The sequence below is a fragment of the Hippopotamus amphibius genome, chromosome 13 (genome assembly GCF_030028045.1).
Source record: "Hippopotamus amphibius kiboko isolate mHipAmp2 chromosome 13, mHipAmp2.hap2, whole genome shotgun sequence".
In the NCBI taxonomy this organism is placed as follows: domain Eukaryota; kingdom Metazoa; phylum Chordata; class Mammalia; order Artiodactyla; family Hippopotamidae; genus Hippopotamus; species Hippopotamus amphibius.
In genome coordinates, this window is record NC_080198.1 from 100,170,384 (window position 1) to 100,191,558 (window position 21,175).

Here is a 21,175-nt window from a genome sequence, read left to right on the forward strand (position 1 = left end):
GTAGTTTTCCAGCAAACGATGGCAAGTCCTTGGGATGAGACGCCTGCCCAGAGGCCAGAGGTGCCCTTCCTCAGTGCCCTCTGACTGGAGGATTCTGTCTGACTGCTGAGTCTGATGCATGTGGGATTTCGCCACCCACGTCTGAGGCTGCACGACATCCTCAGTGCATTACGGGTGGAATGTGATAGAATTACAAGAACTGTCCTCATTTTTGAAAAAGGAAATCTCCTCAAATACAAGAAAGAAACAGATCATTTTCACTTGTCACAAACACACACTGCATTTTTCTGGACATAACAAAGCATGTAAAACAGACTTCTCAGGGTGGCTGTTGACTTCTGACCAGCCCATAACGCTAGTAAATTACTGCCCTGCAGACAGAAGAAGCGAGTGGACCAGCATATAGAGTGCAGGTCAACAAGGAAGAAGCGAAACAGAATTTCTGATTTCGGTGGCTCTTTAGATTCACACACACATGTGCACACACACGTGCACACACGTAAACACACGCACCATCGCCGCACGCCCACGCAGCTCAAGAAATAAATAAATAAACAAAATCCTTTCTGAGCCTGATTTTTTAAAATGTCTTTCCAAAAGGGATTTGGACGATGCTTTTTGCTTCTTTTGTGCTCTACACACTTTATTAGCGATGGATAAATGCTATAAAGGCAAAAACCAAATGAAAACAAAAAACCCCAACAAACAGGTGTGTTACAGGGTCCAGAATGATGCTTTCTGTTTTATGTATAAATATTACTCTACGTAACTGCTCAACGAACTTACTAGGAAAATGTTTACAATACTTAAATGTTCCTTCCGCTGAATGTGACATCAGTTCTGCCAACACATCCTAAAGGGTACCTGGAACTAAAACTTCAGTTTGGGACACAAGTTGCCATATGTGTAACATTACAGAGAAAACGGAGGAGCAAGCCCATCGGCCCAAGTGCCTGGGACTCCAGGCTCCCTGTATTTTGCACAATTAGGAGGAACTGGAGGGAGGTGAGCACAGGCTGGGGAAGCAGAGCTCAGCAGGGGAAGGAGGGAGCTCACGCCCTGATCCATGAGTCCTGTTCCCGCCTTGTTCACGGCCACCCAGCAAAGACCAGCCTGAAAGCTTCTCTAACAGGTAAAGACGGCATAGAAAGGGCTGCGGTTTTCATTCTGTGAAATGGTACTTGCAAACGGCACAGTTCGGATACACTTACTCTTCTTTTAAAAGCTCTGCTTAAAAAACTATAGTCAACCTCCCCGGCGGCCCAGTGGTTAAGACTCCACGCTTCCAGTGCAGGGGGCGTGGGACTGACCCCTGGTCGGGAATCCACACGCCTCACGGAGTGGCCAAAAAATTAAAAAAAAAAAAAAAAAGTAGAGTCAACTATAACATCTGAACATCTGAGTGACAGCTATCCGAACTACCCGCTCTCTCTGACTTGGGCGTAGTCATCAGCACGCTGAGGGCCCACGTCTTCGCACGTTTACGAAAGAGCTGCCATCCGGGTCCATCGCAAGCACGTCCCGCGCGTGAACAGACACACGGCCTACGGACAGCATGACGGCGCAGGAGTAAGAAGTAGACGGAAGGCGGGACAGCTCTCAACCAGCTCGATCCGCCTGGGCACAAGAGGCCGGCGCCCGAGGGGACGGTCTGCAGAAGGAAGCACGGAGGCCCAGGGCACGGACGGACCTGACCCCTGGGGCTGGCGGCGTGGAGGCGCGTGTGTGCTCTGGGGCGGGTCCTCCCCTGGGCCTTGAGGGGGTGGGGGAGCCCCGCAGGCCTGGAGAAGTGGGGAGTGCCACAGACGAAGACGTGAGATGTCCAGTGACCGGGTCATAGAAAACCTCAGAAGCTACTGCGGGGACCTGTCCTTGATGCAGGAGACAGCGGGCATCACAGCGGGGAAGGAGACGTTACTGTTCATTGAGGAATTTAAGCACGTCTGCCTTCTCGGTAACAGCAGCGCGATTCCTCTGAAGTTCCAAGGACGTCTGGATTTTAGAATTCACCATGTGGGTGCACGTGTCCCCAGCGCCGGGGGCCCGCAGCTCCTGCGTGCGGCTCGGCCAGCCACGCGAACGACACGCCTCCTGAAGAGGTGAAGGGGCTCCCCAGCTTTTCTTCCCTGACCCGGTCACCAAATGCTATGAACTTCCTGACGTGTGAGTCACAGAAGGAATGATGACATCGGTCGGACCCACACTTTATTTAGAGCATGACTTCACAGGAAATTACCATATTTTAACGCCTTCCTCACATTTAGTTACAGTTGCCCAAAGGGGAAAAGCAAAACGAGAATCACAGCAGGGGAACAGGCCTGTTTCTGTAAATAGCAAACTCCACGGAAACGAGCCCACGTCTGGCACCCGGCCGCCCCTGCCAGGCCCACTGCCTTCTCCAAAGAGGTGGCCCACGTCCCTAGTGGCCGGGTAGGGACCCCGGATGAGGGAGAGGCCCCCGCAGTGACACAGCAGGCAGCCCATCCGAGGGTCCGGAGTCAGAGGGCAGGTCCCGTGTCCCCTAATATTCTTCCCCCCACCCCCACGCCACGGCTAGTCTGTGACGGAATCCCTGCTGACACAGGACCCCATCGGCCCCGAGACGATCAGCCTGAGCAGATGCCCACCGCCAGGTGGCACCGAAGAGCAGCCGGGCCCTTCACAGGCTCCCCTGGTCCCTTCAGGGCCCGGCTAACAAGGCGACTCCAGTATCATTTGTTTATTTTTAATTTTTTTTTTTTTTTTTGGTTCCCACCTATCATGCTATGGCGAGATGTTACTGTATCGTAACCACTGGGGAATTTCGATTGGATGTCTTGAGGTTATCTTTGCTCTCAATTCTGAAGAAAGAACGCGAAGGCTTCTTGCAAAAGTGTGGTGGTGGGTGTGCGTGAGGTTTCTGGAGACCGGCCTGAGGCTGACCACGCACACAGTTACAGGAGGAGGGGACAGCCGTAAACGCCCCCGTGGTCGGCTGCGTGGGGACCCGGCGTCTCTGGCCCCAGGGCCAGGCGGCTCTCCAGTTCCAGCAGCTGCAGAAGAGCAGGCAGGGCTGCTTGGCAGAAGGGGGCCCGTGTCCACTGGCTTCTTCTCTAGGATGGGAAGGGCGGTGTCTCCTGTGCTCCGGTCACACTTCTGTGAGGACGTTCGTTTCACTGCCCATCTCCTCTCAGCAAGGCTCATTTTGTGATCGGCTCAGAGAAAAGGGGCCGCTGGGGGGAGGGCACCACACACCCAGACTCTACCCACAGCTGATCCGGCCCCGCTGATGCCGAAACCCTCCCTCCCACCCGAGGCACGTGCCCCCCGGTGGGCACACGTGTCGAAGAACCGGAGACACCCCTGACGTGGTGCTGCTGCAAAGAACGCCTCCCTCCCCCTTGACTAAATGTCACCTGATCTTCCGTGGGGTGGATTACAATAGAATGTGAGAGGCGTGTAACTTTCCTGCACATCCACCAAAAATCCTATTGCTGAAAACTTCACAAAGTCACGGACATCAGAGCCAGAAGGGGCCTGAGAAATAACCAGAAAGTCCTTCCAACTAGCTCAGGTTACCCTGCCTCCAGGAAGCCCTCCATCCTAGCACCTGGGGACCATCCCTCTTGCTCAGCTTCTGTATTTCTATTAGAGATACTATCTACACCACTCACCTGGCATCATCCTTATGTTGCCTTGAATATATCTGGTTTGCTGAGGGTTTTTTCAGGTGAACAAATGAATAACAATAGCAACCATTTACTGAGCATAAATTGCGAAGTCAGCAATGAGCTTCGTGTTTCATGATTTTATCCTTAATTGTAAGGAAAAGAAAGTAATTTAAGTACGAGCCCATTTTGTAGGTGGGGAACCTGAGGCTCAGAGAAGTTTGCACTTTACTTAAGTTCATTCATTTAGTTAACAAGTCTTTACTGAGCTGCTATTATCCGCCAGACTGTGTGCTCAGTGCTGGGGACACAACTGGTGGGTGAATTTGACCTTCGTCTTAGCCCAGTAACAGAGGGAAAAGCTGGAAAATTCAGTGAGACAAGACTGTTAGGGGCCCTGAACTGACTGAGCACAGGATGACATGATTAATTCAAAGTTTCAAAACTCCGACCGTATAGCCTGCAGGGAGTGAGAGGAGACGGTGGACAGCCGAGAGGCTCGTGGACTAGTCCAAACAGTGGGGTGGGGAAGAGAGAAAAACGTGAAAGGCACGTCCTGATAACCGCAGCTGAATTTAAACAGGGACAACACTTCTGGAGCTCCTGAGCGCTGGAGACGGGAACATAAAGGACCCGTCTCCGCTCATGCCTCTGTGTGCAAGTCTCCGACCATCCTGTCCAAGTGGCTGTTTGGAGAGTGGACCTCGCCGATTCTGAACGCGGCACCCGCTGGCTGAGGGCCCGAGAGAGGGGTGGGAGCCGGGCCGGACAGGCAGAGCGGGGGCCTGGTCACCAGGCTGGTGCGGGCGCCCCTCCCCACCCCTCCGTGGGAACCTGCAGAGAATGTCCTCCTGCCTGCCGGCACTTCTACTGCGCACGCAGAGGCCCGGCTGCATCTCTCAGAAGGGCTGGGATTTGAACGCGGCTCCCAGTCGCCCCGGGGGCCCCTCTCGGGTCTGGGGAGCTGCCGCCCGCTTCCTTCCGGCCCCGCCTGCTCGCACGGCCCCTCCCTGCAGCGCGCGGCCAGCAGCTGCGGAGACTCCACCAGGCAGGGGCAGGGTCCTGGGCCTTCATCCAGCTGCTTTTCCTGCCTGAGGCTTTGCAACGGTCCTCACGTAACTGAAAATAGTCATTCTCCCCTTGACTTCTCTGCAGGCTCCTCCCCTGTCCCCCGGCCCAGCAAAGAATGAGACGAGAATTTTCAAACCTTCTGGACAGAGGATGTTCTCTTAGTGGAGGCGAAAGACGTCCACTGGGTCTGGTGGAAACCCCACGTGCTGACGCGGGGCTGCAGCTCCACCAGGCCTGTGGCTCCACTCAACTGTGCCTCCCGGCAAGCGCCTGCCAGCTGTTTCTTAGGGGTCACGAAGGTGGCGAGCCCTGGGCGACGGGAGGGGCACGGGGAACACCTGTGCTGCAGGGCAGAGACAGGGTTGGTCAGCGGGCCTGGCCTTGTCCCCAGGTGGCCGTGTGACTCAGGCAAGTCCCACAGCCTTTCTGAGTTCAGTGTCCTCTTTGTGAAACGAGGGGTCTGGACCACAGTTGCTAAGTTGCTGTCCACATGAATGTTTAATTGTTTTCCATGAAAGAACCTCTATTTCCTCCACTGATCTAGAGCAGTTTTAAGGAAAAAAAAAAAAAGCTAAAAAAGTAGTTCCCTTTTTGTTGGATAATTCCCTCTTTCCATTTTTAACCCCTAACTTCCATCTCCTCTCCAGGGCAGAGGTGAGGGAAGCCCACATCACCCAGTGCTGTGAGCTGTTCCAGGAGACGCAGAGGGCACCGGCCCCTGGCCTCTGCAGCTCCCCCTGCCCCTCTGCGAGGGCTCTGCCCAGCTGGCTTAGCTTCCACAGGGCGGCTGCTCTCGCCTTCTCTTTAGGGACGGGACGTGGGGCAGTGGACAGAGCATCGGTCAGCACGCTCCTGTGACCCAACTGCCATGTGACTGGGGCAGGTCCAGATCTCTGCATGCACGGGGCTCCCAGACCCCCGGCCTCCTGCTGGGGTCACCACTTCCCCTCCCAGCTCAACCCACGGGCAGCCACTTCACGGGGCGGGGGGCCTCTCCGGGATGACCCCTCAACCCTGCAAGGCCTCACCACTGCCTGCCTGGCCATCTTCCGCCCCACAAGCACTTCCGCACAACCACCCAGGGGGGTTACTGTGTCACCAAAAGTCTATCACGACTTCCTAGGACCATGCCTGTGAAAGCCAGAAGGGAGCTGCGCATCCACCCTGCCCTCCCCTCAGGACGCCCCCCCACCCCAAGTCTACCTGCGCCACACTCCGCAATCTACCCCGCTCCCGACCAACACAGCTCCGAGCTCCCATCCTCCTTCCAGCACAAGCCACACCCTGGGACGTGATGTCGGCTGAATGAATTCAGGCCCCACTTAGGCCCTTATGGGCAGCATCTAAATGCTGTATCTTTCGGCAACCCCCAAATAAGCCAACACCAGGACAGAACAGATGCTCAACGAGAGAGGAAAAGAGAGAGAGAGAGAGGTAGAAAGGGTAGGCACATATAAAAGGCATTACGGGACTGGCGTAGATGTGCCCTGCGGTCCACAAGGTCAAGTACAGCCCATTCTTAATTTTCTTAAAAGGTAAACATCCATCTTTCAGCCTCTAAAGCGTCTCTCCTTAGAAGAGTCGCATGGGTCTCAGAAAGGCGGCTGCCTAGGAAACGCGCCGCCTGCCCAGTCTCGCTTCTCCAGGGGGTGGTCCCTGAGGTCGCTCCATCTCAATCCCATTCTGGCCAGACCCTCCCGTTGCCTCTCGTTTCCCCGTGTGTTCCTGACCAGTCAGTCCCCACGCGTTCCGCTCTGTGACTCGCTGCTTCAGGCCAACCCTCCGCCGCTCGACCGGGCAGGTGGGACAGCAGGAGCTGTTTGCTCACCACCATCTCCGCCCCTGCGCTGCCCCGGCCCCGAAACTGCAGCTGCTCAGAGAACACGTACTGAGGAAGGGAGGGGTCCGCCGGCCAGACAGGATCTGAAAGGGACGTTTGAGAAGCGGAGCCTCCCCGGAACGGTGAGCTGTGTGACGTCAGGCCGAGGGAGGGGGCTGCTGGGGGCTCCGTGAGTGTCCTTACACACCCTACCCCGCCTCCTTCGCTGGCCGACCGCCCCAGGGGAACGTTTCCCCCTAAAGACACTTGAGAGGAATCTGGAAGAACCTCACGGGATCAAAGGGAGAATTTGTTTTTCATCTTGAAAGAAGCTCAGAGATCACCTCAACCCCCGCGAGGCTTTCACCGACCAGCAGCACAGGCGCATGCATTCCCCACCACGTAACCGATGGCAAGCGCCACGCGAGAGAACCCAATCAGCGGGACTCCGGAGCGCGACGCAGCGCTCTCCCCGCAGAGTCTCTGCACGCTGGACGTGGCAAGCCCCCCACCCCTCCACCCCCTCTTACCACAAGTAGGCACGTCTTCCTCCGCTGAGGAGGTCTGTTCATCCGTCGATGGCTTTTTCTTTCCCAAACCGATGATCTTGGTGATTTTCTTCCCAGTGACTTTAGACACAGTTCCTTTGGCCTCTGATTTGGAACTCTTTTTCCTCTTAACTGTGAAGAAAGATGACAGCAAAAAAGCATGTTTCAACGATAAACTTTAATTGAAAAAACATCAAGATACAGCACGCTTCGTGGCCAGTTTTCTTTCCCCAAATGTCCACTTATTGAGCACCTGCTGTGTGCAGGTATTGGTCTAGACAGTAGAGAACACAGCAGAAAACAGGCGCTCCGGGAAGCCTGTGCACCACCGCAGGCTGAGCACACACACACACATCCCCGCACACACCTCTGGAGGAGGTCGGATGATGGCAAGGCCTCTGCAGACCTAAAGCAGGGTTAAGTGTAGAGTGACCGGGCGGTCAGGAAGCAGAGGCGCTAAGTACCAGCACAAGGCAGCATCTGTGCAGAAACCCGAGGGAAGAGCCGTGCAGGCAGGAAGAGCATCAGCTAACGCAGAGCCTGTGACGCTGGAAGGAGCTGGACACGTCTAGAAACAGAAGGCAGGCTCGCGCAGCCGCATCCTGGCCGGCACGGGGAGGGGTCCCGCGGGTGAAGGGGGCGGGGGGGGGGGGGACAGGTGTCCTCAGCGAGCCTCCCCAGCCCCTCACTGACCTGTCAGACTCACACGGGATTCTGCCCCATCCTCAGCTATGAGACCAGCAGCCTGCATCCCAGCCCCGTGTGTCCTGTTTGGCCTGCAGCACTAAATCGTATGCATAAAACTCTTAAATGTTTTATATAAAGGCGACTTCTGGCTTCCTCTGGGAAAGCAGACGGTCTGGCAGCTCTGAACCCACAGTTTGGTAAGCGATGAAGGGGAGGGAGGCGGGCAGGGCCCGAGAGGCGGCAGCCACGCGTGAGGCCCTACATGCCCAGCTGACCACCGTCCTGGGACCCCCGGCAGACTGAGGGCCAGCCGCCGGCCGCTATCCGGTGCCTGACCCAGGGCGGCCATCCGCTCTCTCTCCAGCCCCCGCGGGCTTTGTCCACGACCTCCGAAACAACCACAGGGCTGGGGACCAGGCACAGAACCAGAGTGGACGCCGAGGATGTGCCCGGACTGATGGACAAGACCCTCCCCGCCAGAGCACCTCTGGGGAGGGGAGCCGTCACCTGAGGGCTGTTCCGTGCCTGGCGCTGCAGCCAAGGGTCTCGCAGGACACTGAGCCTCCAGGTGGGTCAAGAACAGCCTCGCGCAGGGTGAATGGGCTGGGAGGGCCCCGGAGGGACCCACAGCATCAAGTCCAGACACCATCACCTGAACCCCCGAGACCCCAAGAGCCCCTCCCCCGTCCTCTCCGGGTGACCCCTCACCCCTCTGTCTGTAACCCAGAGGGTGGCACAGACCCTCTTGAAAATGGAATGAAAGTCAAGAATTCCTTCCCTGCCCGTCTGCCCACGGACACAGAATACTCACAAACATCACACAAGGCAATCTCAGAGGAGGAGGATTCTGGGACGTGAGGTCATACACTATGGACCTAATTCCTACGCCCGCCCTCTGAAAGCAAACGCACTCCCCACCCCCCCTCCACATCAGCCCTCTCGGTGGGGGTGGGGAAGCTGTCACCTCCTCTGGTTCCACTCCGCCACCCGCCCCACGGGAACGAGGCCACCGTGGCATCCGCCCGCGCCCGGCCCTGCCTCATCTGGGCTCTGCAGCGCCTCATCCCCCCCGCACCCCCACCCCGGCCTCAGGGAGGTCCCGTGAGACCAGTCACTGTGCTTCGACCCTTATTTCCTCTAGAAAGAAATGACAGCTAACAAGGCCTGAGGCAGGAGGTGCTACGTTATGCTTAAAAAGAAGCCGCGCTCAATCTCGGGGTGGGCAGTGCTACGGACTGAATGTCCGCATCTCCCCTGAACTCACATGTTGAGGCCCTAACCCTCGGCGTGGCTGTTTTGGACATGGGGCCCCCAAGGAAGCACTGAAGGTTAAATGAGGCCTTAAGGGTGGGGCCCTGATCCGACAGGACTGGTGTCCTCACGGGGAAAGGCCACGTGAGGACACAGTGAGGGGGTGGCCGTCTGCAAGCCGGGAAGGGACCCTCAGCAGCCCCCGACACTGACGGCACCCTGATCGCGGGCTTCTGGCCTCCAGAACCGTGAGAAATAAACTTCTGTTGTTTAAGCTGCCCAGTCTGTGTGGTATCTTGTTACGGCAGCCTGAGCTGACTAATGCGAGCACTTCTGTGTTATTTTAAACAAATCACGTCATATTAGAAACACAGAACGTGGCACTGTCACTCTGACGCCCTGCTGACACTCTCCCACCACACACAATCCCTTGTAAAATAAAGCACCAAGAATCCACTTAAATCTCTTGGTCTGCAGGCACATCTCCTCCCCAGTTGCCATCAGACACGTGTCTGAGGTTGGAAACCTGTATCACTGATTTCAGTTCAACCAAACCCAAAGTGACAGCAGCAGTGGGTGACCCCGCTTAGCTGTTTCTAAAGAGCCTGAAGATGATCTTTAACCAGAGTCCCACTCAAGCTAAGCTTAAAAAGAAGATCCTCTCAGCGACCGCAATCAGTGCCTGGAAGGCACTGCACCTTCTGCAAAGCTCGGGAGCACGAATCAGTCCTTCCCTGCACCTCAAAGTGGTGAGTGACAGAGTGGGTTGTTAGATTTACTTCCAGTTTTACTAGGACTTGCTTCTGTTGGGAGAGTACTTGCTGGACTCTGGCTACAAAGAAAAGACATAATAAAGACTTTTAATTCCTTGAATGACCACGGATTAATCTTTTGCAAAGGCAGAAGTGAGGCCATCCTTGGAAGAAAAAGCCAAAGTGTGTAGGAAAGTGAGAAAGAAACCACAAACCATTAAACAAAAGGCAAAATTTAGCACATATAATAGAATTATGAACAACCTAAAAATTCAGAACTCTCACTGATGTTATAGAGCAGAAAGGCTGCAGAGTCCAAATGGCATCACTGTCAACGTGAGGGTGGAGGGGGTGCTGGCGGACACTGAAGCAGAGCTCATTCTCAGCATGTTTAAAGCCATAAATGTCATAAACCCAGACAGTTCTCTCTTATCCCACATGAATGGGAGTCTAGGTGTTTTGGTATTTAGGCAGGTGGGAGGAATATCATTGGACTACTATTCATTTACTAAGTCTACCGACAGACCCATTAGCCCGTGATTAAATGGTACACACGTGCAACGCTAGCTGGGGACAACTGTCTCTTCCACACAGATCAGCCCCAGGGACTCAGTTCTCTTTCCTCACGTCAGCTGCAGTATCAGTAGCAACTCTACTAATTCACCCAAAATCACACACTCATTACACGCCAGGGCCCAACACCGTGAAGAAGAAAGCGGAGTGTTAGAGTCCCTGCCTTGTCACAGAGTCTGGATCCTGTCCATGGTCAGTGGAGAGTCTAACATTTGGGAGAAGCTGCAGGAGTTCGGGTTTTCCTCCACACAGCCAGCAGAGAAATCTGCCTGAGTCATGACATGGCTGGGATTGAGGGAGCTTTACTGGAATTTCTCAACTGCAAATTAGTCAAGAGTGCGCAGCAAGGATAAAAGCTAAGGTAGATGGTCAGGCTGTATTTAAGCGATTGGCTTCCTTCCATGACTCTTCACTGGGGGGCGACTACAGGCCAAGCACCATGCCAGGCAAAAAGTGTCTGGACCAAGCTCACCTCTACAAAGCACAGAGGCTGCTCCTGCTACAAGGAAACAGAAGAATCTCAGATGCAGACATACTCACTTACCTGTGTATCTAGACACATACATCATTCTGTAGAACCTAATTCCGTGCGGGACACTGGGACAGGAAATCGCAAACGAGAGACCAGCCAACGCCACGCCCACCGGGCCTCGGCGTCTGAGCAGGAACCCTGAGATTGTATGTTGTTCTATTTCAGGGCAAAACTTAAAGATAGCTTTCCTGGCTGTGATTACACATAATGTGCCCTGTGAAGACACAGATGATACCTTCCACGGAGTGGCTTCCGATGGGAAGAACTAAAATTACACTCAGATACGACCGAGCTAGAAAATCACATGGGCCCAGGCAGAGGTCATGACCCTCTGCCGTGACCTTGAAATATCACAACAGCCCCGATGATTTAGGCGCCACGATTCTTACTGGCCTGGACTGCTGCTTGGTTTAAGGCCAGGAGACCTCAGCGTCTCTCTGAGCAAAGACGTCTGCGCCACCCCCCACAGTGACAGAGTGCAGGTGAGCCAGGGGCACAGAACTGCTCGCCTGGGAAGCACAGAGGCTGCTGGCCTTGCACAGGGGACGCTTCCCCACCACCCACAAACCCCACACACTGCGAAGGAAACTAGAAGTCAAGCCATAGACCGGGACAAGATGAGCGCAAAAGACATCTGAAAAAGGACTTGCGTGCAGAATGGATAAAGAATTCTCAGAAGTCAGTAAGGACAAAAATCCAGTAAGAATACGGGCAAAAGATTTTAACAGACATTTCCCTAAAGATGATGCACGGGTGGCCAAAAAAGCACATTAAAACACATCCGACACTGTTAGTCACAGGGAAATGCGTGATAAAGGCACAATGACACAGCACTACACACCTATTAAGATGGCCAAAGTCAAAAGAACAAAACAAAACAAAGATGACAGTACAAGGCTGGGGAGAAGGCGTGTGAATGCCTGTGACCACAGAGCCCCACTCCGCAGGATCAGCCGAGAGAAACGAAAACACGTGCACCCAAAACCCGGTCTGTAGGTGTCCACGACAGCTTTACTCGTAAACCTGGGAACAACCCAGTTGCTCTTCAGTCGGGGAATGGAACCCTAACTGGTCCATCCACACTGGAATCCTCTCAGCCTAGAAAAGGAACAGGCTACTGACCCACCCCAAATGCATTTCACCGAGTGAGAGAAGCCAGACCCAGAAGGCTGCACCCCGTGTGATTCCACAGGCCAGTGGTTGCCAGGGAACATTTTGGGGCGCTAGAAATGTTCTACATCTCCATTGTGATGAAGGTTACGTGCACGTGTTTGCGCAGGAACTGTGCACCAAAAAGGGCGAATCTGACTATATGTAATTTACACCTTTATAAAGCTGACTTAAAAAGAAAAAGAATTCGATACTTGCACCCCCATGTCCACAGCGGCATGATTCACAAGAGCCAAGAGGTGGAAGCGACCCACGTGCCCGTCAGTGGATGACTGGATAAACGAAAGTGGTCCACCCACACGGGGAATACTATTCAGCCTTAGAAAGGAAGGGAATCCTGTCACGTGCTACGTGGACGAACCCTGAGGACATCGTGCCAAGTGAAATAGGTGACATCAGCCAGTCACAAAAATACTGTATTACTCCATTTACATGAGGTTCCTAGAGAAATCACCAATGACAGAGACAGGAAGTAGAACAGCGACTGCGGGGGGCGGGGGTGGGGGTGGGGTGGAGAATGGGGCGCTCGTGTTTCCTGGGGACAGAGAGGCAGTTTTCAAGCTGAAAAGAGCGCTCGAGGCACATGTGACGGGCGCACGACACGGTGAAGCTACTTCGTGCTGCTGAACTGGGCTTAAAAATGGTTAAGATGGTACGTTTCATGTAATCTGTATTTTACTATTACAAAAATTTTTTTAATGAAGGTGAGATAGACATTTTCAGACAATCTTTTAAAAAGATCAGACATCTGCGAGTCTGGTCTCATTTTAAAAAGGCGGAAGGTGAGGCTCATCCAAGAGGAAACACTTGCTCAAGATCTCATTCTCCAGCAGAGGCTGCGCTGGGATGGGCACGTGGGTGTCCAGTCTCATCACCCAAAGCTCTTTTTCCCTGAAAATCACATCTCCCAGCAAGATGCTGGCACCCCCTGCCCCCCACCCCGCAAAGCTGTCTCAGTGATAAGCCAGGTAAGGAAATAACCTGCTCTGAGTCATAAATCAAAATACACCCAGGGGGATTCCCTGCTGGTCCAGTGGTCAGGACTCGGCACTTTCACTGCCAGGGTCCAGGTTCAATCCATCCCTGGTTGGGGAACTAAAATCCTGCAAGTCTCGCAGAGCGGCGGAAAAAGAAAAAAAAAAAAATACATTCAAGGAACATATCAAGACAATAGGAGAAAACCTAGGCCAAGGTTTGGCAGGACTGAAATGAAGACCTGGAGAGATCGTATTAACCAAAGGGGTTTCTCTGTTTTTCTGCCAGAGTAACGCACAATGACGACATCTGCACAACCGAATGAACAAGGACACGTTCCGCATGATCGGGGTTTACAGACCTGGCTGCCGTGTTTTTCTTTTGGGGTGCTTTTTTTTGCTTTATATATTTTGGGCAGGAGCAGAACTCACCTTGTTCTTTTCCGTTACACATAGCAATTCCATTTTCTGCAACACCCTCCCCGTCTGAGCTGGGTCTCTCTGAAGACAGTTTCTGTGAGGATAAAAAGATGAAGTGATTCTCACCGTGGCCACACGGGCCAAGCGGTGTATCACGGATGAATCAACCGTTATCTCAACAGTGAAAGGAAACGTGGGCTGTGCTCCAAATAATCTGGAGACAGTCAGGGCTCAGCCATGACACGGACTCTCCGATTGGTTTGCTACAAGAGCTTTACAAACTTCAAAAGAAAAGAGAAAACACTCGCTGAGGTTATACGAACACATGCTATGGTATCAAGCCTGTTTCAATCAAATCACATTTTCTTGCAAATAATTTTGAAAAAAATATTGGACTGGCCCAACACGTCGTGCGGGTTTTTCCATACAATGTGACAGAAGAACCCGAAGGAGCTTTTTGGCCGACCCCATGTCAGGATTACATAGAACATTCCCCTCACCAAGCCACACGACCCTTCCAGAAACAGAGCCCACACCATTCATGTAACTTCCTCCCGGCACGCAGCACTAACTGGGCAACAGCCAAGCATCGGCTCCTGACAGCAGGCTCAGAGCATACACAGAGAGACAAGCTACGATCCAAACCAGCAGAGGGCACGGGGGCACCTGCAATTACGTCAGTCCTCATACCTGGATCTGAGGAGCATAATTAGGACTCCAGGCTCCCACCAGGAGAAGAGACACCATTCTGAGCACAGCCCCTTCCGTTCCATCCAGAGACCCCGTGGAGTCACAGAGGAGGAGATGGCTCTCAACGCCCCTCCTCAGGCCCACAGAGACTGGCCATCGGGGAGACACTCAAAATACCCGGATGATACCAGGACACAGGGACACGGTGCTCACCTCGTGGTAAGAGGTCCAGGCAGTGCTGAGCCAGGATGGCCGGCAGGTGCCAGCAAACCTCAGGGGTGCCAGGAAGGGCCGCAGGGAAGGCATTATGGCTTTAGGGGGACCCTAGTAGGTGCCACGTTCCAGTGGTAGAAGGACCGAAAGCCCAGCTCTTTGGCCAGGACGCATCCCTGGTCAGCAGGTGCAGCCAGGCACCAATAGTACAGCTTCAGAAACCAAGAGAGTAAAAGAGAACCAACCACCAAGTCCCCAGTGAGTGGGTGAAAGAGGAACCCTGACCTACCGCTGATGAGGACCAGAACAGGATCAAACTTTCTGGAAAGTAACTTGCTTAGCACATGAATCAAACGCTTAAAAAAATCCTATCTTTTGGTCTAGTAATTCAGCTTTTAGGAATCTATTCTCAGGTAACAGTCAGAGAAGCAGCAAAGATGTCACAGAAATGTCAGGTTATTTCACACAACTCAAAAAAGATAAAAAAAAAAAAAGAGCCTAGGTGGGGGGGGGATATAAATGATAGTAGAGTCATATGAACCTGATATTACTCAGGTGATAAAAATGCAAACATGCTTGTTGCATGTTATGTGTCTTCAAAAACCTGGAAAACTGCTAATAATATAAAGGTAGCTTAAAAAAAAAAAGGAAAAAGCAGCATAAGAAATTTCATGCATCAGATTATCCAGACTATAAAAGAAACACATGAATAGAAAAAAACTCATTTAAAAACACACCGAGCTTTGAGAGGAGGTGCCTGCCCTATGCTCTCACGAGTGACGTCACTCACCCTATTTCTGTTTCTCCACTTTCTAAACTTTCCACAGGGAGTAGGTATCAGTTCCGTCATCAGGAAAAAGAGAGACATAGGCCTGCTATCTCACAATACCAGGGTGAGGGGTGTGAGGTTAATGTTACATGTCAGCTTGGAGGGTGTTTGAGGATGAAAGTAACATTCAAATTGGCGAACTTCGAGTAAGCAGGTTGCCCTCTGTAACGTGGGTGGGGCTCACCAGAGCAGCTGAAGGCCTGAATAGAAAAGATAAAAAATGGGCCTCCCAAGGGTGGGGCGGGGGGGGGGGTAGTTCTCCAGAAGCCTTCACCTGCACCACTGGCTCTCCCGGGTCTCCAGCCTGAGGGCCCACAAGATATTGGACCCGCCTGTCTCCATAACCATGTGAGCCAATTCCTCATAATAAATCTCTCAGTATGTATATAATTTCATATGTAGAATTTTATTTTTATATGGCGATTTTATACATATTTTATAATATATATAAAATCTGTGTGCACATACATACACACCCCACTGGTTCTGTTTTTCTGGCGAACCCTAACTAAAACAATAGACAAAAAGGGTCTGTTCCCTGGTGGGTGGGAGTCAAACAGGGAGAGCTCAGAAAGTTCCTGGGACAGAGCCTACCAACAGAACACGGGGGGCAGGAAGCCAGGGATCTCCACGGAAACGAGCCCCTCACACAGATAGGCCAACAGAGTGGGATCAGATCAGGGAGAGAGCGCACGGTGGCGGGTTCACACGCCCTGGCAGGAAGGGCAGCCCTGCCGCCTGCTGCGTGCACAGAGGACCCGCGCACAGAGCAGAGGACAGGATGCATGACCCGTCTGTCGGGAGTAAGCCTCTGGGAAGGTGCACTGATGAAGCACCTGCGGATCTCATGCTGCCGTGTAACAGCCAGTGACCTTGGCCACCTCGAGTCCTGTGGCGCCTTTACACCCATTCCTGCACCTACAGCCGGGAAGAATTCAACAAACCACGCCGTCGGTAACACAGCGAACTCGAGCTTTGAACAGAGCAGGCAAAGAGGAAGCAGGGGTGCTTTATTTTTTTCCCTTTTTTTTTTTTCCCAGCTAGAAGTGCTGAAATTCTCAGAAGTGTTATGAAAACTTCGAGGAAGGCCTAAATCAACCCTAAGGTTAATTCCTAGAAAGAAACACGTCCCTTACCTTCTCCAGTTCTGCCTTGTGCACCGGGGAGCTCGAGGGGGGAAGACACTCCGAGTCTGCTGGCCCACTGCAGCCGCTGTAGATCTCTCTGACCACCTGCGGTGAGTGCACAAGGGCAGAGACACTTACACAAGGGTCCAAGCAGAGGCAGCAGGTGCCGGAGGAAAAGCCAAGGGGTCAGAGGCATCTGGATTCAAGCTCCAGGATGCCAGGCACTCGTTTGTTCACTCTTTCACTCATTCACCAAACGTCTATCCCATCCTGGTACCGACAGAGGTTCTGGGATACCGAAGGGAACAGTATACATGAGAGTCCTGCCCTCATGGGGCTTCCACTCTGGTAAAAGTTAGATACCACAGTAAACAATGAGTACCACCAAAAAAATGGAGGTAAGACAGCAGTCAGCGCTACAAAGAATAGAAGATGGTCTTTAACAGAAAGGGGTGGCTGATTTAGATCAAGAGAGGCCTTCCCGGGATGACACGTAAGCTGCCAGCTGAGCTAAATGGCCAGAAGGACGTGGTCATGAGAAGAACCAGTGGAAAGGGTTCTAGGCAGAGGGACAAGGTGCAAAGGCCCCTCAGTGGATGTGAAGAACTTACGGAAAACCCGGAGTGCCGTGTGTCTGCAGTTGGGCGGGAGAGGCCGGCAGGAGCCGGGCAGTCACGGTCCACAGGCTGAGGCTCACAGCCGTGGATGGGATAAGTCACCGGGGGGCGGGGGGCAGGTGAGACAGCAGGATGGAGATTCAGGAGAAGACCTCGAGCCGGTCAGTCCACGGCATGGAGCCCAAGGAGAGAAGCGGCTGGAAGAGTCCACGCTGCAATGGACAGGGACAGGGAAGCCGGAAGCACATGAGGAGAGTGCCGCCGAGGAGCAGGGAGCAGGAGGGAGGGAGCTGAGAGAGATGGCGCCGGGAGATGATGCCTGGAGGGGTGTCTCTGTGAGGGAGGCGGAGGGCCTGGGAGGGGGTGGGCATGGCCGGAGGGGACACCTAAGGAGGAGATGAGCAGAGGAAGGACTCTGCAGAGATAGGAGGGGCACTGGGTTCTAGAGAAGCAGGGGAGGACGCAGGAAGGCTGGTGCAGCAGGAGTCTAAGAAGGCGCCTTTCTGGCTGCTCTGTGAGGCAAGCACATCCGTACAGGCTGAGAGTGGTCACTGCTCTGACCTCAGCATCCGCACTAGCAAAGGAAGGCATGTCAACACGACCTGCCTTGTATTTATGGTTGAATGAAGAGAAGCCGTTACCCCATACGCAAGACACCTGGGCCAGCATCTGCACGTGAACACTGAAGACACAGTGGCTGCTGTCACCAGCTTCAGCATCACATCAGCACCCAAACGGTTTATGCTAAGACCTCAGAAAAGGGTCCCGGCCCAGACCCGCGGGTGTGAAGACCATCTTGCGGCACTACTGGTGATCACAGCCACCCACGGTCCCGTCCACCCTTCCTGGGCTCCTGCAAGGAGCTGGGCGTGGTTCTGATCCCTGGGGGCACCCAGCAAACAAGACAGACAAGCTCCTGGGCTGATGCAACTTACACTCTTGTGAATGAACAGCTAGCAGGCAAAGCTTTCAAAATGTCTTCTCTTCTTTTTGGAACTAAGCTGCAATCTGAGTTCAACCCAAGTGCCTTCTGAGCAAAAGAAAAAAAACCAAAAAACAACAACAAAAAAAAACCCCAGGCAATGCCAAAGCCCCAGCTATCTGTGTTCTGTGTAGTAACTTTGCAATACGATCTCAGCGGACACTCCAGCTTCCCTGGCTTGCTCTCAGCTTGCTCTGGGATTGGGACGGGAGCCAGGAACTGACAGGAGGCCAGGACAGCGTTTCCAGCCATCCTGCTTCTCAGCTGCTTTATGAAAAAGCAATGGAGTGAGGTCCACATTGGAGACTAAGGCAGGAAAATAGGAAAAGAAGAAACCCAGATTGCTTGCTGCAATGCTTTTCTCCTTGTTGAGTCTGAGATGTGAAAACATAAGCAAAGGTAACCCCAACCTGGTGACCTGGGCCTCCTGAATGTCTCTGAGCAGAAAAGGTTCCCTCAGTTTTGCGATTTCATGCTGATTTCGCAGCTACTGATTTTGCAGCAGGTCTTCATTTTCTCACCTCCCCCATGTGTATCAGACCTTCAGCTGACAAGGCACACTTTCATCTGATCTAAGGAGGAGACTTTTCTCCCCTTTTGGGAAAGAATATCACACAATGGAAAACTCCTGGGCTTTCGCATCCGACAGGAGCTAGGGTTGAAACCCCAGTCCCACCACAGACTCCAGGTGCACGGCTGAGCCACCCAGGCTGTGAGCCTCCGTCCCCGCCCAGAACACGCGAAAGCGACGCCCACCGTGACAGCTCAACGAGGATGCCAACGTGTGCTCTCTTCCCGCAGTCAGAGCCGTACATACACGATGATGTGTTCAGTGGTACCCACACTCCTGACAGTCTCCAGGTCCTCATTTCACACTAAAAGGCTAAACCCCACGGAACACAACCTGTAGAAACCTATCCCTGGCAAAAGCTTTTATGCAAAACACAGTTGTCTTTTTTCTTTCTCCTTTTTCTTTTTCCAAAGGGGGAAGGATCTAGGGCGCTCCGGCCAGACCGCAGGTGTCTGCTAGAGAAGGTGTGCTCCCCTCTGGGCTGAATGGGACTCGTTGTTGCAGAGCGGCCTGGGTGTCCTGTGACCGGGAAGCCTGCTCTGACCCTCCCGCGTGGGACACGGTGTGGCTGCCCCTCCTCGGGCCACGCGCTGTGCTCCGGCCCTGGTCACGGGCATCCTGGACCTGCAGGTCTACTTCGTCTATCAGGCGGGGCTCATTTGCACAGAAGGGGCTCCGCCTTGCCTAGGCTACTAGTCCCCATGCCCAGCACATGACAGCGACTAAAAAAAAAGTTTGATGAAAGAAAAAAAGAGGAGGGAATGAAGAGATAAACTGGACTTGAAATTCCCTGTGAGAAAAAAAAAAAAAGGTGTGAATGAAAAACAGAAGCAAAGAGACTAGGCCATCACATGAGATACGTCAAGCCTGGTGACAAAGTCCTCCTGCAGATTCCTAAAATCCTCACGGAGTGGGGACGTTTTAAAAAATAAGAGAGAGAAAGGAAAAAAGCATCTGCTAAAAGCCATGCCTGCAGCACCCACACGCCCCAGCCTCGCTAACCTCCTCCCACTCTCCTGGCCACGGGACTGTCCCCTCCACTCGCCCTTGTCCCATATCAGGTCCTTTTTCTCCAGCAAACAAAAGCTGGGGAACTGAGGAATCTCTGAAGCCGGGGGGGGGTGACGGAGCCATCCGTGCCCACCCACGTGGGGCAATCGCCCTCCTGATGAAGCCAACACGCGTCATCGCACCTGCACGCTTACAGCACTGTCCGCAGAGCCCCCCCCCCGCCCTGTCTTCCCTGTCAGTTTCCCCTCCTAGAACTTAAATTCCTCGTGAAGACAACAGATTGAGGTGGATGCGGTAGACACAGGAGACCCAGCACACCTGGGGCCGGGCGGTCACTCATGGTATCCCAGCATCGTGAGACTATTTAATAACAGTAATTACGTCCCAGGTACAGAGAAAGGCGCTGCTGAGAAGAGCAATGAGAGAAGCCACGGGTTTCATCAAACGGTTGGATTATTTCAGTTTGTCTTCATGAAAATGTCTTTCTTCTCTGATCGCTGTTTACTGCCATATTGTCCCTGCAGAGTTCATTCGGGAGTCGTAAATAAAGGGCTTTTCACCCCATTTCTTACATAGCTGCAAATGAGGTTTCTGTATTAATATATTTCTTTTGAAAGAGACACGTTCTGTGAGAAGTTCAGGAAGTATTTAAGAGAACTGGGTCCAAACTCAGAATCACAAATCCTTCAGAAAACAAATTGTTATATGTTCTGTGGTACTTTTGTTTGCTTTCAACTTGAGCCGTCATCTCCAGAAACACAATCTCAGCACATTTTTTAAGGAAACCTGACCACTCCGTTTCTGGGAATATTGGCTCTTGTCTTCTGAGTGACCCCAGCAAGATGGCTCATGTTTTCAGCATCTATACACACACACACACACACACACACACACACAGAGTCAACTCTGGCAGGAGCTGCTGGTAATGGAAGCTGCAGACCAAAGGACAGAAACAAATCCGGCAGCAGTCCTTGAAGAAGTGTCTGTCAAGTCCTGTACTGGCCAAACACAGGCCCCAGGGTTCTCATACCTGGCAGAGGCGTACGTGTCGCTTACTGAAAATTTTGGTCTTTAATTGTTCCACCGAAGCCACATTGCGAAATACTAAATGGATGATGGGTTTGGGACAATCTGGGAGAAAAGGAGTTTATAGGAATTAAAGACTTGGCATCTGCTTTAGAAAGCAATTCATGTTAGAGCGTTGTTAAGAGTTTTCACAGAAGGAATCCTAAGAGGTGGTCACACATTTTAACTGTTTATTACAGTTCTAAGAGCATGTTTATATAACTTTCTCATTCCAGCTTTTTGACCATCCTGATCAGTATTCTGTCCACTTGACAGCTGAACAGGAAAGAGTCTGCGGACTGAAAATGTCATCATGAGTTAAGGCATTCTCAGGATATACTCCAGATTTCTAGACTTTTCATTCCATCTTCTGTCACTCCAACCCGCTCCCATCAAGATACACAGGGTTGTTTCTTTTATGATAGTTCTTTAATGTAAGAAAAAGAATCTACTTCAGTTATAAAGACGTGGCCTTGACAAGGTGAAATGAAAAAAACCATGACGGCAGCAGTGACTTCTTACACATAAAACTATGATTTCAAAGTTTGTAATCATTTAGAAAAAAAACAGAACAAGGCTGGAAGCCACCTACTAGCTGATTTCAGGGCTCTCTCTAAAGCTGTAGT

General features: G+C 52.6%; 1 protein-coding gene across 3 annotated transcripts in view; it reads right to left on the reverse strand.

Annotated features, from left to right (window-relative positions):
* The window catches only part of AFAP1 (actin filament associated protein 1), a 155,119-nt gene that overhangs the window by 37,258 nt on the left and 96,686 nt on the right, over window positions 1-21,175 (reverse strand). For all 3 annotated transcript variants that reach the window (XM_057705777.1, XM_057705779.1, XM_057705778.1), the window contains 3 exons: window positions 16,313-16,408; window positions 13,457-13,538; window positions 7,068-7,217 (listed from right to left, as the gene is read on the reverse strand). In XM_057705777.1, coding sequence (XP_057561760.1) covers window positions 7,068-7,217; window positions 13,457-13,538; window positions 16,313-16,408 — 328 coding nt within the window. The remainder of the gene's footprint in view (window positions 1-7,067; window positions 7,218-13,456; window positions 13,539-16,312; window positions 16,409-21,175) is intronic.